A 19259-nucleotide genomic window follows, 5' to 3' on the forward strand; every position below is an offset into this window, starting at 1 on the left:
AAGTACGGTTGCACATAAACGTCAAAGAGCTCCGAACAGTCCGGCTGGCACACAGTCTTCTTGCCCCCACCTGTTGGGCAAGGTGGTACTGGTCCTGACAGACAACACAGCCTCGATGTTCTACGTCAACAGGCAAGAGGGAGCGTGCTCTTTGGCTCTCTGTCAGGAAGTGCCCCGTCCATGGGACTTTGGCATCAGCCAGGAGATCCACCTCAAAGCTTGTCACCTTCCAGGTGTCAGGAATACACTGGCGGACCGGCTCAGTAGGGACTTCTCCTCTCACCACGAGTGGTTGCTCCATCTAGAGGTAGCCTACATGATCTTCCAAAGGTGGTGAACTCCCCAAGTGGACCTGTTTGCTACCAGACAGAACAGGCAATGCCACCTGTTCCGTTCTCGGCAAGGTCTGAGCAAGGGCTCCCTGTCTGATGCCTTCCTCGTGTCATGGTCAGGGAGCCTGATGTACACATTCCTTCTGATTACGCTCATCACCAGGGCCCTGGCAAAGAACCTGCACCTTATCCCTCTTGATATCATGATCACCCCGACGTGGCCTTGCCAGCACTGGTTCAGCACACTCATGAGCCTGTCAGTGGTGGCTCCCAGGACCTTGGTCAACTCCTACACTCCCACCTTGGCTCCCTCCACCTCTCGGCGTGGATGCTGCATGGGTGAACCCCGAGGAGCAGACCTGTTCAGAAGGAGTCCAACAGGTCCTCCTGGAAAGTAGACTGACTTACCTGGCCAAGTCGACGAGGTTTTCCCGCTGGGCGTCTGAACTGGGCATCTCTCCCTCGCATTTCTCCATACAGGCTGTCCTGGACTACCTGCTCCATTTGAGGAACCAGGGCCTGGCACACACTTCAATCTCCGCTTTTCACCCACTGATCCAAGGACAGACAGTGTTTTCCCATGACATGATGGTCAGAATCCTCAGGGGGCTGGAGAGACTCTTCCTGCAGGTACGGGCCCCTGTCCCACAGTGGGATTTTAACTTGGTCTTCTCTAGGCTCACTGGCCTGCCCTTCGAGCCGCTGGGTTCCTGCTCCCTTTCCCACCTGTCATCGAAGGTTGCATTCTTGGTGGTGTTGATGTCGGCGAGACGGGTCTCTGAAATTAAAGCCTTGACCTCAGAACCTCCGTACACAGTCTTCTGCAAAGATAAGGTTCAGTTGTGGCCCTACCTGGCCTTCCTGCCAAAGGTGGTCTCCACGTTCCATATGAACCAGGACATCTTCCTCCTGGTGTTCTGTCTCAAACCGCACAAGACCAGTGAAGAGAGGCGTCTTCACGCCTTGAGTGGCCGGAGGGCCTTGGCTTTCTACTTAGAATGTACAAAGCCTTTCCGTAAATTGACTCAACTCTTCATCACTACAGTGGATAGGATGAAGGGTCACCCAGTGTCCTCACAGAGGATTTCCAATTGGATTACCTCATGCATAAGGACCTTTTATGACTTGGTGGGGGTTCTGCCATCGATTTTCAGAGCCCACTTGATGAGAGTGCAGGTGTCTTCGGCAGCCTTCCTGATGCCCATCCCTATGCAGGACATCTGTAGAGCCGCAACGTGGTCCTCCATTCATGTTTACCTCTCATTATGCCATTATTCAGCGGGCCAGAGACGACTCTGGGTTCGGCAGAGCTGTGTTGCAATCGACATGTCCGTGAACTGCTACCCAATTCCAGGGGTACTAGAGTCACCTAATATGGAGTGGACATGAGCAAGTACTCGAAGAAAAGACAGTTACCTTTTTCCGTAACTGGCGTTCTTTGAGGTAACTGTCTTTTCACAATGAGCCCCCACTCAATAGCATTCAGCTCAGGCTAACAAAAGATTGTGGCATCTTTAAAGAAGAAAACCGCAGGCGTTAGCTTGTTAAGGGTAATATAACAAACTTTTGAAACTATATTTGGGGTACTGATGATCTTGTAGGTATTCCGTCAGTTTGTGTGGGAAAAATTGTCAGTGGGCTCGATCCTATGAAAAGGGGTCTCGCCCGAAGCGGTTGAAAATGCTGGGGGAAGAACTTGGAGTAAGCTTTCTTGTAGGAGATGAGAAAATGTCTTAATTTTAGTCTCACAAAACATGACACTGTGCATGTGCAGAATTTGTCCCCTGCAGATTTCTTTGCCTCCCCGCAGAAAAATGACTTTCTGAGGGGGAAGCACAGGGAAGCCACAAGAGCGCTTATGCAACTCTCCCCAGCAGTATGTTTCAGGGCCCCAGGGCAGCTGGCAGAGAGGTAAATCACTGTGGGGCAAGAGGCAGGACTAGGGAAGACCTAGGAGGTGCCTCCTACCCTGTACTGGGCTCAGCTGCTAGTCCTAGCTGGGCTGGGAAGGACGGGACTTCCTCTTCCCATGCGCAGCATGTGGGGCCAGGCCAGACCCGACCCACCCCAGCCCTAGATTTCTCCCCCAGATAAAGGAAGCTCTGCAAACTCCACTCCCCCCTCTGCTTCCTGCACCGATCCCCCCTCCGCTGCAGGGGGAGGGATCCCTGTACCCGCATCCACCCAACCTCTGTGCATCCAGACCCCTCATAGCCAGACCCTCCCGCTGAGCCTCACCCCTCTGCACTCACAGTCCCTCCCCCCCACCCAAAGAGCCCCACTCTTCCTGCACCTGGACCACCCTCACAAGCCACCCACACCTGGATTCCCATCCCACTGAGTCTCCTCCAGCTGCATCTGGACCTCCCCCACACCCATACCCTTGCTGAGCTCCATCTGCCCCAAACCCACTCCTCTACCGCTGAGCCCCAACCACCTTCACCTGGCCCCTGCAGAGTCCTATTACCATTGTACCTGTCTGTTACAGCTTTCCCCCTATTCCATTTTGTTTCTTAAAGCTGTCCCCTTACTCCATTTTGTTTTTGTTCTCCTCCTGTGGCCGCCCCTCCCTGGCTGTTAAGTTGTTTACCAGGGCCACTGCCCTTCTCAAAGGGAGGGCCCCTTAAGTTGTTTACCAAGAGCCATTGCCCTTCTCAAAGGGATGGCCACTTGTGCTACGTGCTAAGTGGGACTACTGCCCTGTTCAAAGGGTTGGTCCTGTTATCACCTTGTTAAACCTGGGCTCGGTGTAGGGTAGGCAATGTCCAGAGCTGCAAGACCTAATGTGTTTTTAAGATCCTGGGCATGAGTCATAGGCCTCATGTGCTTTTGAGTCCTGAGGTGGGAACTCACGCCTATGGTCCAGGACTCTGCTCAGGCATGTCTCTATGCTCACCTGCAGTTTTTCCCTGTATCTCCTCCCCTGTGACAGAAGGAGCCTATCAGGATTTCTGGTGGGGAAACTGCCTGAGATTGCCTTTAAGAACAGGCATTTTTGAAACAAAGATCAGAAAGGTTCCTGCATTGCTATCTGGTCTGATCAGCCAGGAGTTCTGGGGGGTCCTTTCTCCGCTCTCGTTTTATTTTTGAGCGTGCCCCCGTTTTTAACACCCCCCCCCCACGAAGAACGAATTGCTGCCTGAGAGACCTCCTGATTATCAAGACCGTACCGAGCCCTCCTTGCTTCTTCTGATGTTGTTGCTGCTTCTGCCTTTGCTGCTGCCTTGGAGACTGGTAAGAATCCCTCTGTGAAACTTTCTATACTTTTATTACTTTAGCTGCTGGCTCTGTTTCCCCAGCACACAGACTCAAGCTAAACCTTGGTCTGTGTCTTAAAACCTCTCTTAAACTCCTTGGTCTGTATCTGTAATCTGTTTCTTGCTTTGCAGCGCCTTTGCTGCTAGAAATAAGCCTGTGCCTTCCTGGACTGTATCCTGGGCTGCCAGCTTGCAGCCACCACTAGTTAAATCCCCCTCCCCACTTGGAGCTGTATCCTGGGCACACACCACTCTGCCCTCTGGAACTACCCCTAGTATAAGGTGCACCCATTAGGTTAGATTTTGTCCTTTAGTCTAGATAAGTTGTAATTTCATTTTGCATAGCTGTAGTTAAGTTAGGTTTAGGAAATTGCTTGCATTGTACCCTGTAAGTTAGGCTTAAAGAATTGTTGCATTGTGTTTTGTTGCTTGCTAATTTGTGTAGTTTTGGTTAAGTTAAATCATAGATAAGATTTTGCTGTGTTTTGTATAATTGTCTCTCTGCTGTTTAAACTTACAGCCTGTCTGTTCTCTGTGTCTCCCTGAGTTTAAATCTCCCTCTGCCTTTGGCCTCTGCTCCACCACGTGCTCCTCTTCCCCCAACCTCACTTCTCTACCACTTTCTTCCCCCCTCTCTCTCTTTCTCTCTGCTGTTTAAACTTGCAGCCTGTCTGCTCTCTCTCTTTCTAGCATAAAACCCCATTGGTTACCCCTTTTCTCTCTAACACACCTCACATTTTACATTTACACCACTGTGACACATTTTTTACCTAAAGTTGTTGGTTATTTAACACATTTTACCCATACTGTTAGTTGGTTATATGCTGCTGTGACACACTCTTTACATAGAAATTGTTAGCTACCTGTTACATTTATACTTCAGTGTTAATTGGTTACCAACTGTATTGTACCCCACTGTATTGTACCCCACTATTGAAACCCCCTATCCCATTTACTAAAAGAAACCCCTCCCCAATTGTCTACTTTAACAAACCCCATACCCCTCACTATTGAATTTTCCCTGTTTTTGCATTTTCTTAATAAAGAAATTAATTGGCACCCCACCTGTGTGGTAATTGCTCCCCAAGATCCCATATACCTGCTGGCAGGGACAGTACCCAGCTATGGTGCACTCTAACTCAGGAACCAATCCATGCAACAAACCTCGATGCCAACTCTGTCCACATATCTACACCAGCAACACCATCACAGGACCTAACCAGATCAGCTACAACATCACTGGTTCATTCACCTGCACGTCCACCAATGTTATATACGCCATCATGTGCCAACAATGCCCCTCTACGTACATCGGCCAAACTGGACAGTCCCTACGTAAAAGGATAAATGGACACAAGTCCGATATTAGGAATGGCAATATACAAAAACCTGTAGGAGAACACATCAACCTTCCTGGCCACACAATAGCAGATTTTAAGGTAGCCATCCTGCAGCAAAAAAACTTCAGGACCAGACTTAAAAGAGAAACTGCTGAGCTTCAGTTCATTTGCTAATTTGACACTATCAGCTCAGGATTAAACAAAGACTCTGAATGGCTATCCAACTACAAAAGCAGTTTTTCCTCCCTTGGTGTTCACACCTCAACTGCTAGAAGAGGGCCTCATCCTCCCTGATTGAACTAACCTCGTTATCTCCAGACTGATTCTGACCTTCATATTTATACCTGCCTCTGGAAATTTCCATTACATGCATCTGTCGAAGTGGGTATTCCCCCATGAAAGCTTATGCTCCAATACATCTGTTAGTCTATATTGTGCCACAGGACTCTTTGTTGCTTTTTACAGATCCAGACTAACACAGCTACCCCTCTGATACTAGATTCATCAAGCCAGTAACAAAAGAGCTTCTGCAGTACCACACTGATTAACTAGAAGCCAAATAGTTCCATGTAGGCATTCCAGCCCTTAGAACTGTTTATCTGGATGGGAGCTAATGTGGTGAGGGGTTAATGAAAACCTAATTCACCATATGTGAGATTCTTACTAATCCCAGAGGATCAGACACATGCCTTCAGGTTAATATATTTCAGATCTTACCCAAATATCATAGTCAACCAATCTTTAGTAAACCAGTAAAGATTTATTAACAAAAGAAGAGTTGTAAATGGTTAATAGATCATATACTTACAAATGATTGCAAAGTCCTTATGAGATTTGTAGCAGTGATGAAAGAGATTTCTGGCTTGTAAAGTCTCTGGTAACTTCCAAAAGATTAGAAGGTCCTCAGTCCATAGTTCAAGATGCTCCTTTTAGTTGTAAATCCCCAGACTAGAGATTTTGAGCAGGAAAGAGGCAAAATAGAGATATTTCAGGGGTCTTTTATATCCTCTGCTATGTGCCTGGAAACTTACTGGGTGACTGGGCAACAAAATGGTAGATGAAAATTCAATGTTGATAAATGCAAAGTAATGCACATTGGAAAACAATTCCAACTATACATAAAAAATGATGGGGTCTAAATTAGCTGTTACCACTCAAGAAAGAATTCTTGGAGTCATTGTGGATAGTTCTCTGAAACCATCCGCTCAATGTTCAATAGCAGTCAAAAAAGCGAACAGAATGTTGGGAATAATTAGGAAAGGGATAGCTAATAAGACAGAAAATATCATATTGCCTCTATATAAATCCATGGTATGCCCACATCTTGAATACTGCACGCAGATGTGGTCACCCCATCTCAAAAAAGATATGTTGGAATGGGCAAAGGTTCAGAAAAGGGCAACAAAAATGATTAGGGGTATGGAACTGCTTCCATATGAGGAGCGATTAATAAGATGGGGACTATTTAGCTTGGAAAAGAGATGACTAAGGGGGGATATGATAGAGGTCTATAAAATCATGACTGGTGTGAAGAAAGTAAATAAGGAAGTGTTATTTACTACTTCTCATAACACAAGAACTAGGGGCCACCAAATGAAATTAATAGGCAGCAGGTTTAAAACAAACTCAATACTTTATTTCGTCACATGATGCTCAGTCAACCTGTGGAACTCTTTGCCAGAGGATGTTGTGAGGGCCAAGACTATAAGGGGTCAAAAAAGAACTAGATAAGTTCATGGAGGATAGGTCCATCAATGGCTGTTAGCCAGGATGTGCAGGGATGGTGTCCCTAGCCTTATTTGCCAGAAGCTGGGAATGGGCAACAGGGGGTGGATCACTTGACGATTACCTGTTCTGTTCATTCCCTCTGAAGTACCTGGCATTGGCCACGGTCAGAGGACAGGATACGGTGCTAGATGGACCTTTGGTTTGACCCAGTATGTTTGTTCTTATGTTACTATCCCAAACAAAGCTCATAGCCCCTGCGTGTGGAAAATTACTGGCCCAAGATGGAGTCCAGGCCACATGAGCATATCACATGTTTTTACGTGGTTTGCTGAATCACAGGGGTGCGTCATTTGCATCGCACTGTCTGAGGCATCTGCAGGAAGACCTACTATGTGGGATGAGTTTTTTTTTCAATGGCCCCTTGCGAGAGCTGAGTGTCTTTGATGGGCCATCAGTACATAGCTTTCTAGCCTTGATGTAAATCCATCTGGTGGATATCAATCATCAGGAATACAACACAGCCAATATTCATAACTTCAAATACAAACACGTGGATTTAACCAGGATAATTATACTTGATTGTAACTTTTCCATTGATGCCTTACATGATACACAATTTCCATAAATCTTATACAAAGTGTAACAGTGATATAAATGGTCACCTTTCTTATACACAGCATCACACTTTCACACAAATGGTTTAGATTTCTTGCATTGTTTTATTCCAATGACTATTGGATGGAGGGTGGCCCTGGGGTTGGATTATAGGCTAGGAAGTAATGGGTTCTTGTATCTTTTTCAGGGATTGCACATATTTAAAATAACAAATACTAAACTTTTTAATTTCAGGCTCAGCGATCTGTTCTGACTTCTAAGCATTCAGTGTCTGAAATACCTGAAGTTGTGGATGACTTTCTTTGCAATTTTCTGGTCAGAATGGGGATGGTCAGAACCCTTGACTGCTTCCAAACTGAATGGTAAAACTTTTTAAATGTCCATCTTCAAAAAAAGTCAAACTTTATTTTGAGAAACCTTCTCTTCAAGAAAATAAGCTTAGGTTGAGAATGGAAACAATCATTTTAGGGCCAGATTTTTCAAAAGAGCTGAACCCCAGCAGCTCCTATTTAAACACTTAAATGAAGTGACCAGAAGTTCTCGGAAACCACAAGCTTCCACTGTTCTCTCTTTTGAAAATCTGGGCACTTTTATTTAGGTGCTGGGCACTTATGAAAACCTGGCATATAGCAGTTTCCTTGTCCAAGTGTTTGGAGCATGTTCTATTGAATAGTTACTTCATTTCTCGAGGCAGAATGATCACAACTTTTATCATTTGCATTGGTTAGAAAATTGTGATGGCTACCCTTGTATTTTTTGTCTTTTTAATTTAAGTCAAATAATGCTCAGAAGATTGACCTTGTGACTACTTACTTCTGGTCTCTTTTCTGTATTTTTAAGTGGCTCTCAGAGGTTGTTTTTTTTTTTTTGTCCCACAATTTGCAAGCAGAGGAATTGTATAGGAGTTCCATGGACTGCTTTTAAAATATATATTCCAAGTCATATACTTTGTTTACTGATTAACTGTCAGAATGACAAAGCTTCTGTGGGGGAGAGAGAGATATGTTATGGATCTATAGGGGTGACTCTGGTAGCAAGATTCTAATGATACTGCTTCCGTTAGCCCGTTTCAAATCCTCCAGGTAATTTGGGTGGGAGGGGCGGATCCTATCTACCTGAAATGTTTTAGTCTTTCTTTTAAGGTCAGGGGGAATTCTTTGGGGTTTGTTGTTTGTTTGGGGTTTTTTTAGGCTGTTTGACAAGCTATTTTGGAATAATGCAATTTGAAAAAAGCGTTGTCTTTTTCACATAATGAAAAATCTAACTTTTAAGAAACATATGTTTAAGGCTTGAAACTTCTTGTTTTATTACTCACTGAGTCATTGTGTCTAGTTCATTGGACCTGGACCAAGCCCCAGCCACTTGTAAGACACTGGTGTTACTGATGCAGAGTTTCCAAAGGCAGGCATTGCCTATGGAGCTTATGCTGCATTTTTTTTTTTTGTATACAATGTCTGCATGAATGTGTTTAAAATAATGAAAGAGCACCGTTCAGGAGCCTGTGTAACTCTTAGATGGTAAGCAGTTGATGATTAATATCAGATATGTAACTCTGATGGCAAAAGACAGCTAATACTAGACCGATATAAATGACAGCTTTTGTATGGAACTGAAACTTTGCAAGGGTCATATCCTGCTTGGATTCAAGTCCATGGCAAAGCTCCCATTGACTCTGAACAGAAGAGGATCAGACCCTAATTTAGGGGCTTGATCTTTCAAACCTTTGCTCACATGAATAGTTCTTCCTCACATGGGCAATACCTTTAACTTCAATGATACTACTTGTATAAGTAAGGATTTTCAGGATCGAGTCCTAGGGTATTAAGGCACTTCCTTTGCAATACATTTTGATGATATTAGCAAGTGATTTTTAAACTGGTTTTAAATTGCTGATTTACACTGTTAATGAGGTGAGAGCAGATTAGTGTTATCAAGTTCTTCTTTGAACTGGTACCTTCCTCTTGCTAATGTACAGCTGATCCATGCTGTGATCAAGTCCTAATGGGATTTAAAATGAGAAAATAATTAGTTGAGAACTTCTTTCATTTACATCAAAAGAGCTTGACTAATTTATCAAATGATCCTCTTAAATGTAATAGTCTGCCTAAAATCTAATGCTGTATTAAATTAGACAAAATTATTAGTGTTTATATTGCAACTTGAGAAAATAGAGTACTTTTAAAATATCTTTCTGTCTGGATATATATATAAAAAAATTATGTTCATATTGATGTCTTATTTCAAATGATAAATAAGTACTATTTTTCTTCATTGTAATGAATGGTGCTGTATCATATTGTACTTTATTTGTGCAAATCTCCATATATATGTAACATGTCTATTCTAACGATACTCCTGGGGAATTTAAAACCATGTTTGAAAATACTTATGGAATATTGCAAAATATCATAAACTTCTTGTATGTTCTGTATTCTTCTGACTCCCCAAACTTTTTGTAATGCCTTTTTGCTTGCTGATGGTATTGGATTGACAGTTCTGGAGAATGAAGCACTAGGGCAGATTAACTGCAGATCTTTGCATCCATTGATATGGGCTCCCCAGTCCCAAAGAGCTCATTGCAAGCTACTGATCGGTTCTCATCTAGTTTTTACTACCTTTGGTCAGAAAACTCATAACTGGCAATCACTGATTTATTTTTTTAAGCACTCCTCAGTTTACCTGGTTGTGTTTCCGCCTTTGGGTGAAAGATGGGCTGTCTCCAAGTACTTTGGGGGACAGGTAAATAATTTGCTAATCTACCTTTACTTAGTATGGACAAAATCATAGACTGGCTTGTGTGGCCATGCCAGACTGTAGGGGTGTGTGTGCAGAGCATGCCCTCTCTTTTAGGCTACATGTATTATGGGGTAGCAATGTGAGTGGAAAGCAGACTCTGTAGAGTTGCAATGTCCTCCCTTGTGCAGTTGCACCAGCACACTGGGGGAAAGTTTGCTACACTGAGTATAGACCTAATGCAGCATAATTCCTTCCTGGCGCAGCAGAGAAACCCGATTATGAATGAGGTTATGCAATCTCCCACCCAGGCTATGCAAGGGGCAGTGCAACAATGTGTTGCCCATGTTGGCCGGACTATACATTAAAAATCTAGCCCTATTGAAGGAAAACAAAGGACACAGATTTGCCTGCTTCACTGGAGGGAATTCAGAGGAACCCATTCTGGTCTTTAAAGCCATATATTTTATCTAAATATCTCTGTGTTTGTAACCCTGTGCAATTCTAGAGCACCTATAACTTTAATGTCAGAGTGCATTTTACATAATTTAAATCAGAAGTAAACAAAATCTTTCCCTAGTAGTGAGTATATACTAGTCACTACATATGACGTTTTCACTGTATTGTAAACTCATGCTACTGAGTGTTTAATGTAAGGCTGCTAAGGTGCACTGCAGTTAATGGATATATAAGTCTTATCCAGCTGTACTGAAGCTGTGTGTGTGAGAGACAGGCACAGCATGGCACTGCAAGTCTCCACTAATTTGCCTCAGTGATAAATGGGAGTGGCTACTCTGAGGGTAAAGAGGTAATCAAACTTCTATGCTCTCTTCTTTCTTGGCCTTGCTGCTGAGATTTCCAATAAGAACGGTAGTGTGACAGCATGTCATCTTAAATATTAAAGGTGTTGAACATTTTATCTGATATCCAAAGATGAACTATCGTGCTAATCAATCAATCCCCACATCCATTAGCTAACAAATGCAGAATCATCACACCACCCAATTCCTTCAAAACATTTGTGGAGACCTGAATCTGTTTATGGCTTGTATTCCAAGCATATTGAATTTCATGATTTCAGGGTAGACACTGTGGGCTTTAAATCATACCCTCACAGTTGGTGGTCTGTCTTCTTGAAAATCTCATGTCATAGGTACTTGGGTTACTTCGAGTTAAGCCGTGGGTGAAGAGCTTGAAGAATGCCCACCTGTACTATGTATGTCTGGCTCTAACCACACTTTAATTTGTTTCACAATTCCTTTTCAAATTTTAAAAGAAAAGAGTGAGAACTATCTAGCTATAAATACTCTATGAATTTTCACCAGCCAAATTTAACATAGTAAGACCTAACCACACTTTCTGCTCTAGCAGTATGCTTTCCCCCCCTTTTCACTGAAAAGGTAATGAGACATGGGTTTTTAATGGTTGTCTTGGAGAAGAGCATGTTAATTTTAATGAAATACAATTAATTCTGAAAAATCTCTTTCAGGGTTCTTAGCTCTGCTAGAAGCTAACTTCATCAATTATCCATGTCCTATGTATCTTCATACAGAAAGTTGATGGCTTTCATGCTAGGGCATTCAGTTGAGAAATTTGTCTGACAAAAGGAGTATATATAAATTGAATCTCCAACTGGTGGTACTGATGGTTTTACCCCATGACATTCATAGGTTTCTAGCTAGTGTAGCCAGCAGTTATGCAATTATCTGAGACAGAAAAATAAAGAAATCCTATATATCAACTCTATCCCTAACACACAGCCTTGCAGAGCAGTACAGAAGAGTAAAGATTCTCCTCCTCTGTCCAGCAGTGGTGTTGCTGTACAGATTGCAGTTCTAGGTGGAGAAGGGGAAGGGCACCTAATACTTTCCCATCATGATCAAGAGGGCAGAAAAGGGAGAGGCCATGGCTGTAATGCTCCCACCATGTACCAGCTGGCAAATCTAACTGGGCAGGGGGCATCTCATGTGAAGGGCTTGACGCACTGAGCCCAGATTTAATAATGGCTGTTCATAGTGTGCCCTACTCATACATTTAACTTAACTGGTAAAGTATTTATGAACTTATCCCATCTATTAGATTACACGAGGTCCATACTTTGGTGGTGTGCAGCTTAGTTTCATTTGAGATTTTGAGTTTGTTTGATTATGGAATATGAAGTTGTGAAACACAAATAATGGACTTCTGTCTAAGGTGGTGGACTGGGGTCAGGGGATCTGGTATTAATTCCTGGTTTTGCCAGACACTTCCTTTGTGACTTACATCTACAATTTAAAAAGCTACCATTAATTTTGGGTGCCCATCCTGAGGCATTCAGGGCCTGAATTTTTCAGATGCACTGATCAGCCATGACTCCAATAGTGGCACCCCTTGAAAATGAGGTAATTAGACCATAATCTCTGTATACATCATTCTTCCTTTGTGTAAAATGGACATAATGTTCCATTGAAATCAAATGAGAGTTCTGATTAAAAAGGAAAGTACAGTATGGCCCTGATTGATTTTTGGCTGGGAATTTTCAATAGCATGTAAATGTCTTAAGAACCCAAATTCTATTAAGTCACTTAGATATGTTGGAAAATATCACTCTTGTTAGAGAATGTTGAGAATATATAATAGTGTCCTAGATAATTTAGATGCAACCAAGATAATGAGACTAATTTTAATTGTTCTCTTCCTCTACCCCATACTGAAAAAGGGAGCTCTAAGATTCATTTTACCAAAGAGCAGGGATATATTAACTCTAACTAATTTGGGTTTCTTAGAGTGATTCCTAAATATTTCAGGTCTTCCACGGGCCATGAGAATGAAAAGTTAATACAACTAGATAGAAAGCGCATAGAGGAAAAAGACCAGTTCATGCAGTAATCTGATATTACACTGCTTATTAACTGAAGGAAGAGAAAGAGGTTCATATTAAACATTATCTTTCCTTTGGTACTCTGACTCCCCCCTGCTGGAATAGAAAGTTACTCTGTGTGGTAACTGCCAAGATTTCTAGTGCTAAATGAAAAAATAATGAGGAAAAGGGGAAGCATTGCCTTGTGTTGCAGAGCAAACTTAAAAGTATAAGACCAGGACAAAATGGAGGTTTTAGAGTTAAAATAAGCTGTTTGGTGCCATCTTAAAGTTCTTCCTGAAACATGATTTTCACAGTATAAAATGCAAGTATTACCAAGCTAGATTATTCAATGTTTTATTAGCATCAAATGACAAAGCCATACATGGGCTGAGATTGCTTTTGGCAAAAAGAGCCCTTGACTTTTATGAGAGCTTTACTTAAAAAAACAATGACATGATATGGTCATAGTTCCTTTGTAGGATAACTTGGTTAGTGTGGTTAGCCTACCTGATATCAAAAGCTTATTTTGGATATGAAAACTAAAAGTGATGCTAGTGTTAATTTAGCTTTGGTTAAATACTATTGAATATTTTCAAGGATAACACAAATTCCATCACTTTTCTGATGGTAAAAAGATGCATGAGTGACAGTCTCATTCCTAGCTATGAATGGCAGTGCCTACTCCTATGAGGAACCATGGGTAACCCAGAAGTCACACATAAGCAATTGACCTTGGCAGAGCACATACACATGGAAACAATAATTTCTAACATTCACCTTCATCCTTTGAAACCTTCCAATGGGAGTAAACATACATATTTTTTTCAGTCGCTGAGATAGCTGATCTAAATGGTTTACACCCTCTGTAGGATGGTCTACAGAACTTCTAGCTTTCTCCAATGTGTTTTATTGATCTGAAAACCGTTACAATTATTCATTTGAAGCCTGCTATTTGAGTCCAGTTCAGGAGCTAGTGTACAGTATATCCTTCCTAGTTTTAATTTCTGCTGCTTGTTGCCATGCATAATAATTGCATACAAAATTTGTGCAAATTCAGTATATTTGCATTTTGGGAAGGCAAAACATGCTGATATGATTTCCTCTAGCAAGTTCAGCCCCAACACATCTTTCTATGGCAATCAGGTTTGATGGACCCAAGGATTGTAGGATAGATCCTCAACTGGTGTAAATTGATACAGCTCCATTGAGCTGATGCTGAGCTGTTGTAAATTGGCACAGCTCCTTGGAGCATAGTTTCACTGACCTCAAAAGAACTATGGCCATTTACACCAGCTGAGGATCTGCTCCACTGTCCCTGAGAGTGGAGCCAGATTACCCAGTCAGAGCCAAGAAAGCAATGTACTATACCTCTGTGCACTAGGGAGGAGTCTCTGTGGCTGTGGAACCTGGGAAACTTCTTTACCTCTTCTGGTACACAGGCACCTTGAGTTAACAGGAGCCCATAGGATCTTGAGTTTGTGTGTGGATGTGTTTTTTAAATGTCTTTTTAAATCTTGAGGTTCATATTCACTCCTAGCTCAAGTAGAACTCTGACAGAAGCAGTCACTTAGGAGATGCTGCTCTCGTGGATAGCATAATCTATCTTTTCGTAGTGTCAGCCAGCCAAAGTGGAACTTGCCCTTCTGCTGGGTGGTTCTGCATTTCCAATAACATCATCCCCATGGGTTGAATTGCTCTAAAGAGTTTTAGACTTAGATTGGGTAAAGTCACAGACACTGTTGCAAGAATGACTGAGAGGCTGCATGAGTGCTATGCAAATGTACATAGAATCATAGAATATGGTTGGAAGGGACCTCAGGAGGTCATCTAGTCCAACCCCCTGCTCAAAGCAGGACCAATCCCCAGACTGATTTTCACCCCAGTTCTCTAAATGGCCCCCTCAAGGATTGAACTCACAACTCTGGGTTTAGCCGGCCAATGCTTAAACCACTGAGGTATCCCTCCCCCCATGGCTACCTAAGAATCACTGTTCACTGCCTAAGGTATGGCTTGGTCTGCAATTGTGGCACACAGAACAGGCTATAGAGTTCTACATCACAGAAGCTCGTAGGCTCAAGATTTGGCCTGCTAATAAGAAAAATGTATAAATATCACATTGGGCAATGGGAAATGTGTTTGTGATTAGTTGATTCCAAAATAATCCAGGAGAAAAATGTAATACTGATATGAAAGAGTGCTATAGTAAAATGAAGGAGAAGGGGACATTTTTCCAGGTAAACTATGAGTTCTATGCTTGGGACAATTGATAGGGTCATTCATCCACATGTTCCATAGCTTTGTTTGAGTCATCGAGGCCTTCAGAAAAACAAGTGTGTGTTTGAGACTACATGACCTAAAAGGACTGTGTGTATCTTTGGAAACTGCTACTTTTAAAGGGGTACAATTTGAGGTGAATATTTTTTTTTTATACTTTCTTTTGAAAGCATAGACCAGAAGAAAGGAAGGAAAAGAACAACTGTTGAGGTTAAGGCAGTATGCTACAAATAAAATGTGTTTTAAATGTTATGAAAAAGTGCTAAAATGAAGGGGACCAAAATAGGGCATAATATGAGTGGTAAAATCACTAAGTCTGAGTGTAAACAAGAATTTTTCAACAAGGCAGCTATGTGTGTTAGTGATTATAGTTAATGTAAATGTGAACATGGGATGGAAAACACTGTGGGGGAGATAAAGGAACTTAAAGTAAAACATCTACCCATTTATATTATGCTAGGTATGAACTGATGCAGAAAGGTGCAATTGAACGTAAAGATATTGGATTTGTCCCAGATATGTACACCTACAATCAGCATTTGGAGATGGAGAACAGAAGATTAAAGAAGGAATTGGAAAACTATAAACTGGCTGCCAGGTATGTTAGTTTTAATGGCATGCCGCTGCCTTCTTTTTTTAAACAGCAAATGCTCCAGATAAAATAAAATCAAACTCTTAATGGAATTAATACATTTCTATTTTCTCTGTGCCTCTGCACATTCTCACTTATGGATGAGGCCCTGAATGAAAGCTGAATGAAATTGCCAAGTATCTCTCAGCTCTGTCTGGAGAGCTGAGTCTGAATTTCTTTTGTCAGTTTGTTTGGCTTTAGTTGATAATATTTAAAATCCAATAGTCTCAACAAAATACTCCACAGTATTATGAAAATGTAATATGTAGGGATAGATGAAAAATTACCATATCGTGCTATGTATCAGAATGCTACAAATTGTCATATTGCAACAAGTTGGTGTGTAAAGGAGAAGAATAATTCCTCATTATACACCTGATCCTGTAGTCCTTTCAAATGTAAAACTTCTGTTGTTTTTAGGTCTTGTTTAGTAGGTATCTGTGTAAATATATATGTATACATTTATTGACTGTATCTGTGCATATGGATCCACAGTAGCTGATTTTACAAGATACACAGTAATCACACTCAGGCCTGTTCTACACCGGGGGGGGGGGGGTGGTAATCGATCGAAGTACTTACATCTACTTACTGCGGTGTCTTCACTATGGTGAGTCGACTGCTGCTGCTCCCCCGTCGACTCTGCCTGCGCCTCTCGCCGAGCTGGAGTACAGGAGTCGACGGGAGAGCGCTCGGGGATCAATTTATCGCGTCTAAACTAGACGCGATAAACCTATCCCCGCTGGATGGATCGCTGCCTGCGATCCGGCCGGTAGTGAAGACATACCCTCCGTAATTTACATTCAGACTGTATAATGGAGAGATGCAGCGGTGAACTACACTGCAGTCTTTTTTTGATAACTCTTTTCTGCATTTGTGTTCAATGTTGATTTGCACTGACATCTAATGGGCTTTATTAGGAGATGAACTGTGAGTAAAACCATCCCTTTATTCTTCTGTGCAGCCTCCCTTGTGTCTGGGTGGGAACCAGGCAACCAGGTACTCCCATTTAAGTAGGTAGGGGAGGAGTGACAAGCTGCAGTCAAAGAAAGAAAAGCAAAATGTTAGCCCACTGATATTTTTGTCCGTTTGATGGTATTGTCTACAGATATTTCTCTGTAGAAGAGAGCATGCTCCTCGTTTGCACAGTATAATAACGAACTTCTGACTCATCAGGGTAGATCTTCAGCTGGTATAAATTGTCAGGTCCATTGACTTCAATGGATTTATGACACTGCTCACCAGCTGAGGACCTGTCCTGTATATCCCAAGTCCCAGTGCTGGGTGAAATATACTATACCATATATTTCACTTGAAAGACTTCTATGATCAGCCTTTTTTCCCCATTGGTGATACTAAGCTTAATTTTTCAATGCTTCCAGCTGAACATACTGGGGGAGTGCTGATTAGACTGATTAGACGATAATACTCATTATACTCAATGTATCAGACAGAAAGTTTTCATGGTGAGATGCAGCGCTGTGAAATGTATTTGAAAATAGCTTCTAATTAAATTTGTTGCTTCTAAGCTTGCTGTTCTTGACAATCATCTTGCTGAAAAGGGACATTATTTGTGACACCACCAATATGGGGGCCGAGTGTAAGAGACTGCAAACCAATTTCCTCCTGCTTTAATGTTGTTTAACCATCATAGGAAGAGCTTTAGTGTCTAAAACTAAATGTAATGTTGTTGTTTTAATACAGTATTAAAATGATTGTACAGCAACTGTAGACACACTTACTAGATTCCTAACTGTTACTCAGACACATTTCACCATGGATTTTCAACATTTAAAGAGAAATTCTTGATCAGTTTCAATTCCTGTGCACAATAAATAATACATTTTTAATAGGCTGTCCAATGTCTGATGTTTGATCTCAGCTGGGGTAAAGAAGCATAATTCCATTGTTTTCAATGTTGATTTACCCCAACTGAAGATATGACCTTCTTTGTATATTAGTTACTTTTCAGTCAAGTCATATATCACAGTTTCAAAGCCAGTTGGAATATTAAATCTTGGTGATCTGAGATGCCTTGAATCTCTAGGCTTTGGCCTTTGATTTCAGAGGTACCTTCCAGTCCTATGATCCTATGTTTACCTGCAGCTGTAGATATTTTAAACCATTTCCCATATTATTTAAACAGAGGCTATGGACTGTGTGTGCATATCTCTAGTGGTAATCACATTTAATGTGCCCTTAATCACAGAGGGCCCCAACCACTATGTATTGCAAAGAGTTATAAAATTTCTAGCACCTGATGTGGTGGGAATGTATTGGGTAACTGTGATGATAACTGGATGTGTAGATCTTTGGGTTGTATATGCATTGTAGTAATAATAATAGTAATACTTACCAGAGCCTTAAGTCTGATTATATTTACATGGTTTACAAACATCAGTTAAGTTAGCCTTACAGTGTCCATGTGAGGAAATCTATTGTTCTCATTTTACAAATAGGAATCTAATCTACTGGCACAAGAGATTAGGGTCCTGACTTTCAAAACTGTGCATACAATTATATACCCTGTTTGCAGCTGAAGTCAGACTGTCAAAGTGTAAAACCTTCCTCAGAATTGATAATCATTTAAAAAATAGAACCCTTGCTTGACTTCCTTCCCACTGCACCAAAAGCCCAAAAAAGTTTGCTTGCCTTTGCCGCAGAGAAAAACACCTTTTTGTTTTTGTTGTTTTTGCTCTTTCATTATGTGCAGCACTTCATACAATGATACGTGCTGCATACAGTGTGTAGGTAAGGCAAGATGTTGGTGTGAGAATGCGTGGTTTCTAAAAGGTTCCTCTTTATATTACAGATGATTCAAAGTTTAGGGCTGGGTTTTTCAGAGTTTACAGGAGTTAGGTGCCAAATTCCATTGCAATTCAGTAGGAACTGGGTGACTAACTCCCTTAGGCTCCTTTGACAATCCCAGCCTAGTTCTATAAATGGCCCTGCTTTTCCCGCCTCTAATTCTGTTTAGTTAACTGCTTGTGAAGAGAGCAAGACTGACAGCCCTTACACTAAAATTTCTGACATATGTACCCACCAAAAGGGATAGAATTGGCAATGCTACAGATGCAGTGGGATTTTCCACACTCTGAACCACAGTCCACCTGGAAGGATCATTTTCACGAACAAGGACTTCATGAGAGTCTTCAGTTTCTCATCTGAATAGCATTGTGATGGTGTTCTTTTTGAGCAGACAAAATTCAGTAGAAAGTAGACTGAGACCATCAACTTTTTCTCCTCATTTCAGTTACTGCCAATCTGGGATGGATTTGAATCAGTGATTTAGGGCTTGTCTACACTGCCCCGTGATTAGGACTATGGGGATGTGAGTAGCAGTGGGTACCAAAGTGCTGCACTGTAACCACACCAGCAGGATCCACAAGGGGAAACGAAAAGGTTTCTACTTAACATATTCCTCTTGAAGCAGGACTACGCTAATGTGAACTAGGAACCTCATAGATTGCATCTGCAGCATCCACATGGGGGCGTGTGGCGGAGCGA

At 41.9% G+C, this 19259-nt stretch overlaps 1 protein-coding gene across 1 annotated transcript in view; it reads left to right on the plus strand.

Moving 5' to 3' along the window:
* SPAG16 (sperm associated antigen 16) overlaps positions 1–19259 on the plus strand; it is a 771051-nt gene that overhangs the window by 15436 nt on the left and 736356 nt on the right. Inside the window, exons 4-5 of the mRNA XM_065413738.1 lie at positions 7507–7634; positions 15582–15719. Coding sequence (XP_065269810.1) covers positions 7507–7634; positions 15582–15719 — 266 coding nt within the window. The remainder of the gene's footprint in view (positions 1–7506; positions 7635–15581; positions 15720–19259) is intronic.

Source organism: Emys orbicularis, chromosome 11 (assembly GCF_028017835.1).
Source record: "Emys orbicularis isolate rEmyOrb1 chromosome 11, rEmyOrb1.hap1, whole genome shotgun sequence".
Classification (NCBI taxonomy): domain Eukaryota; kingdom Metazoa; phylum Chordata; order Testudines; family Emydidae; genus Emys; species Emys orbicularis.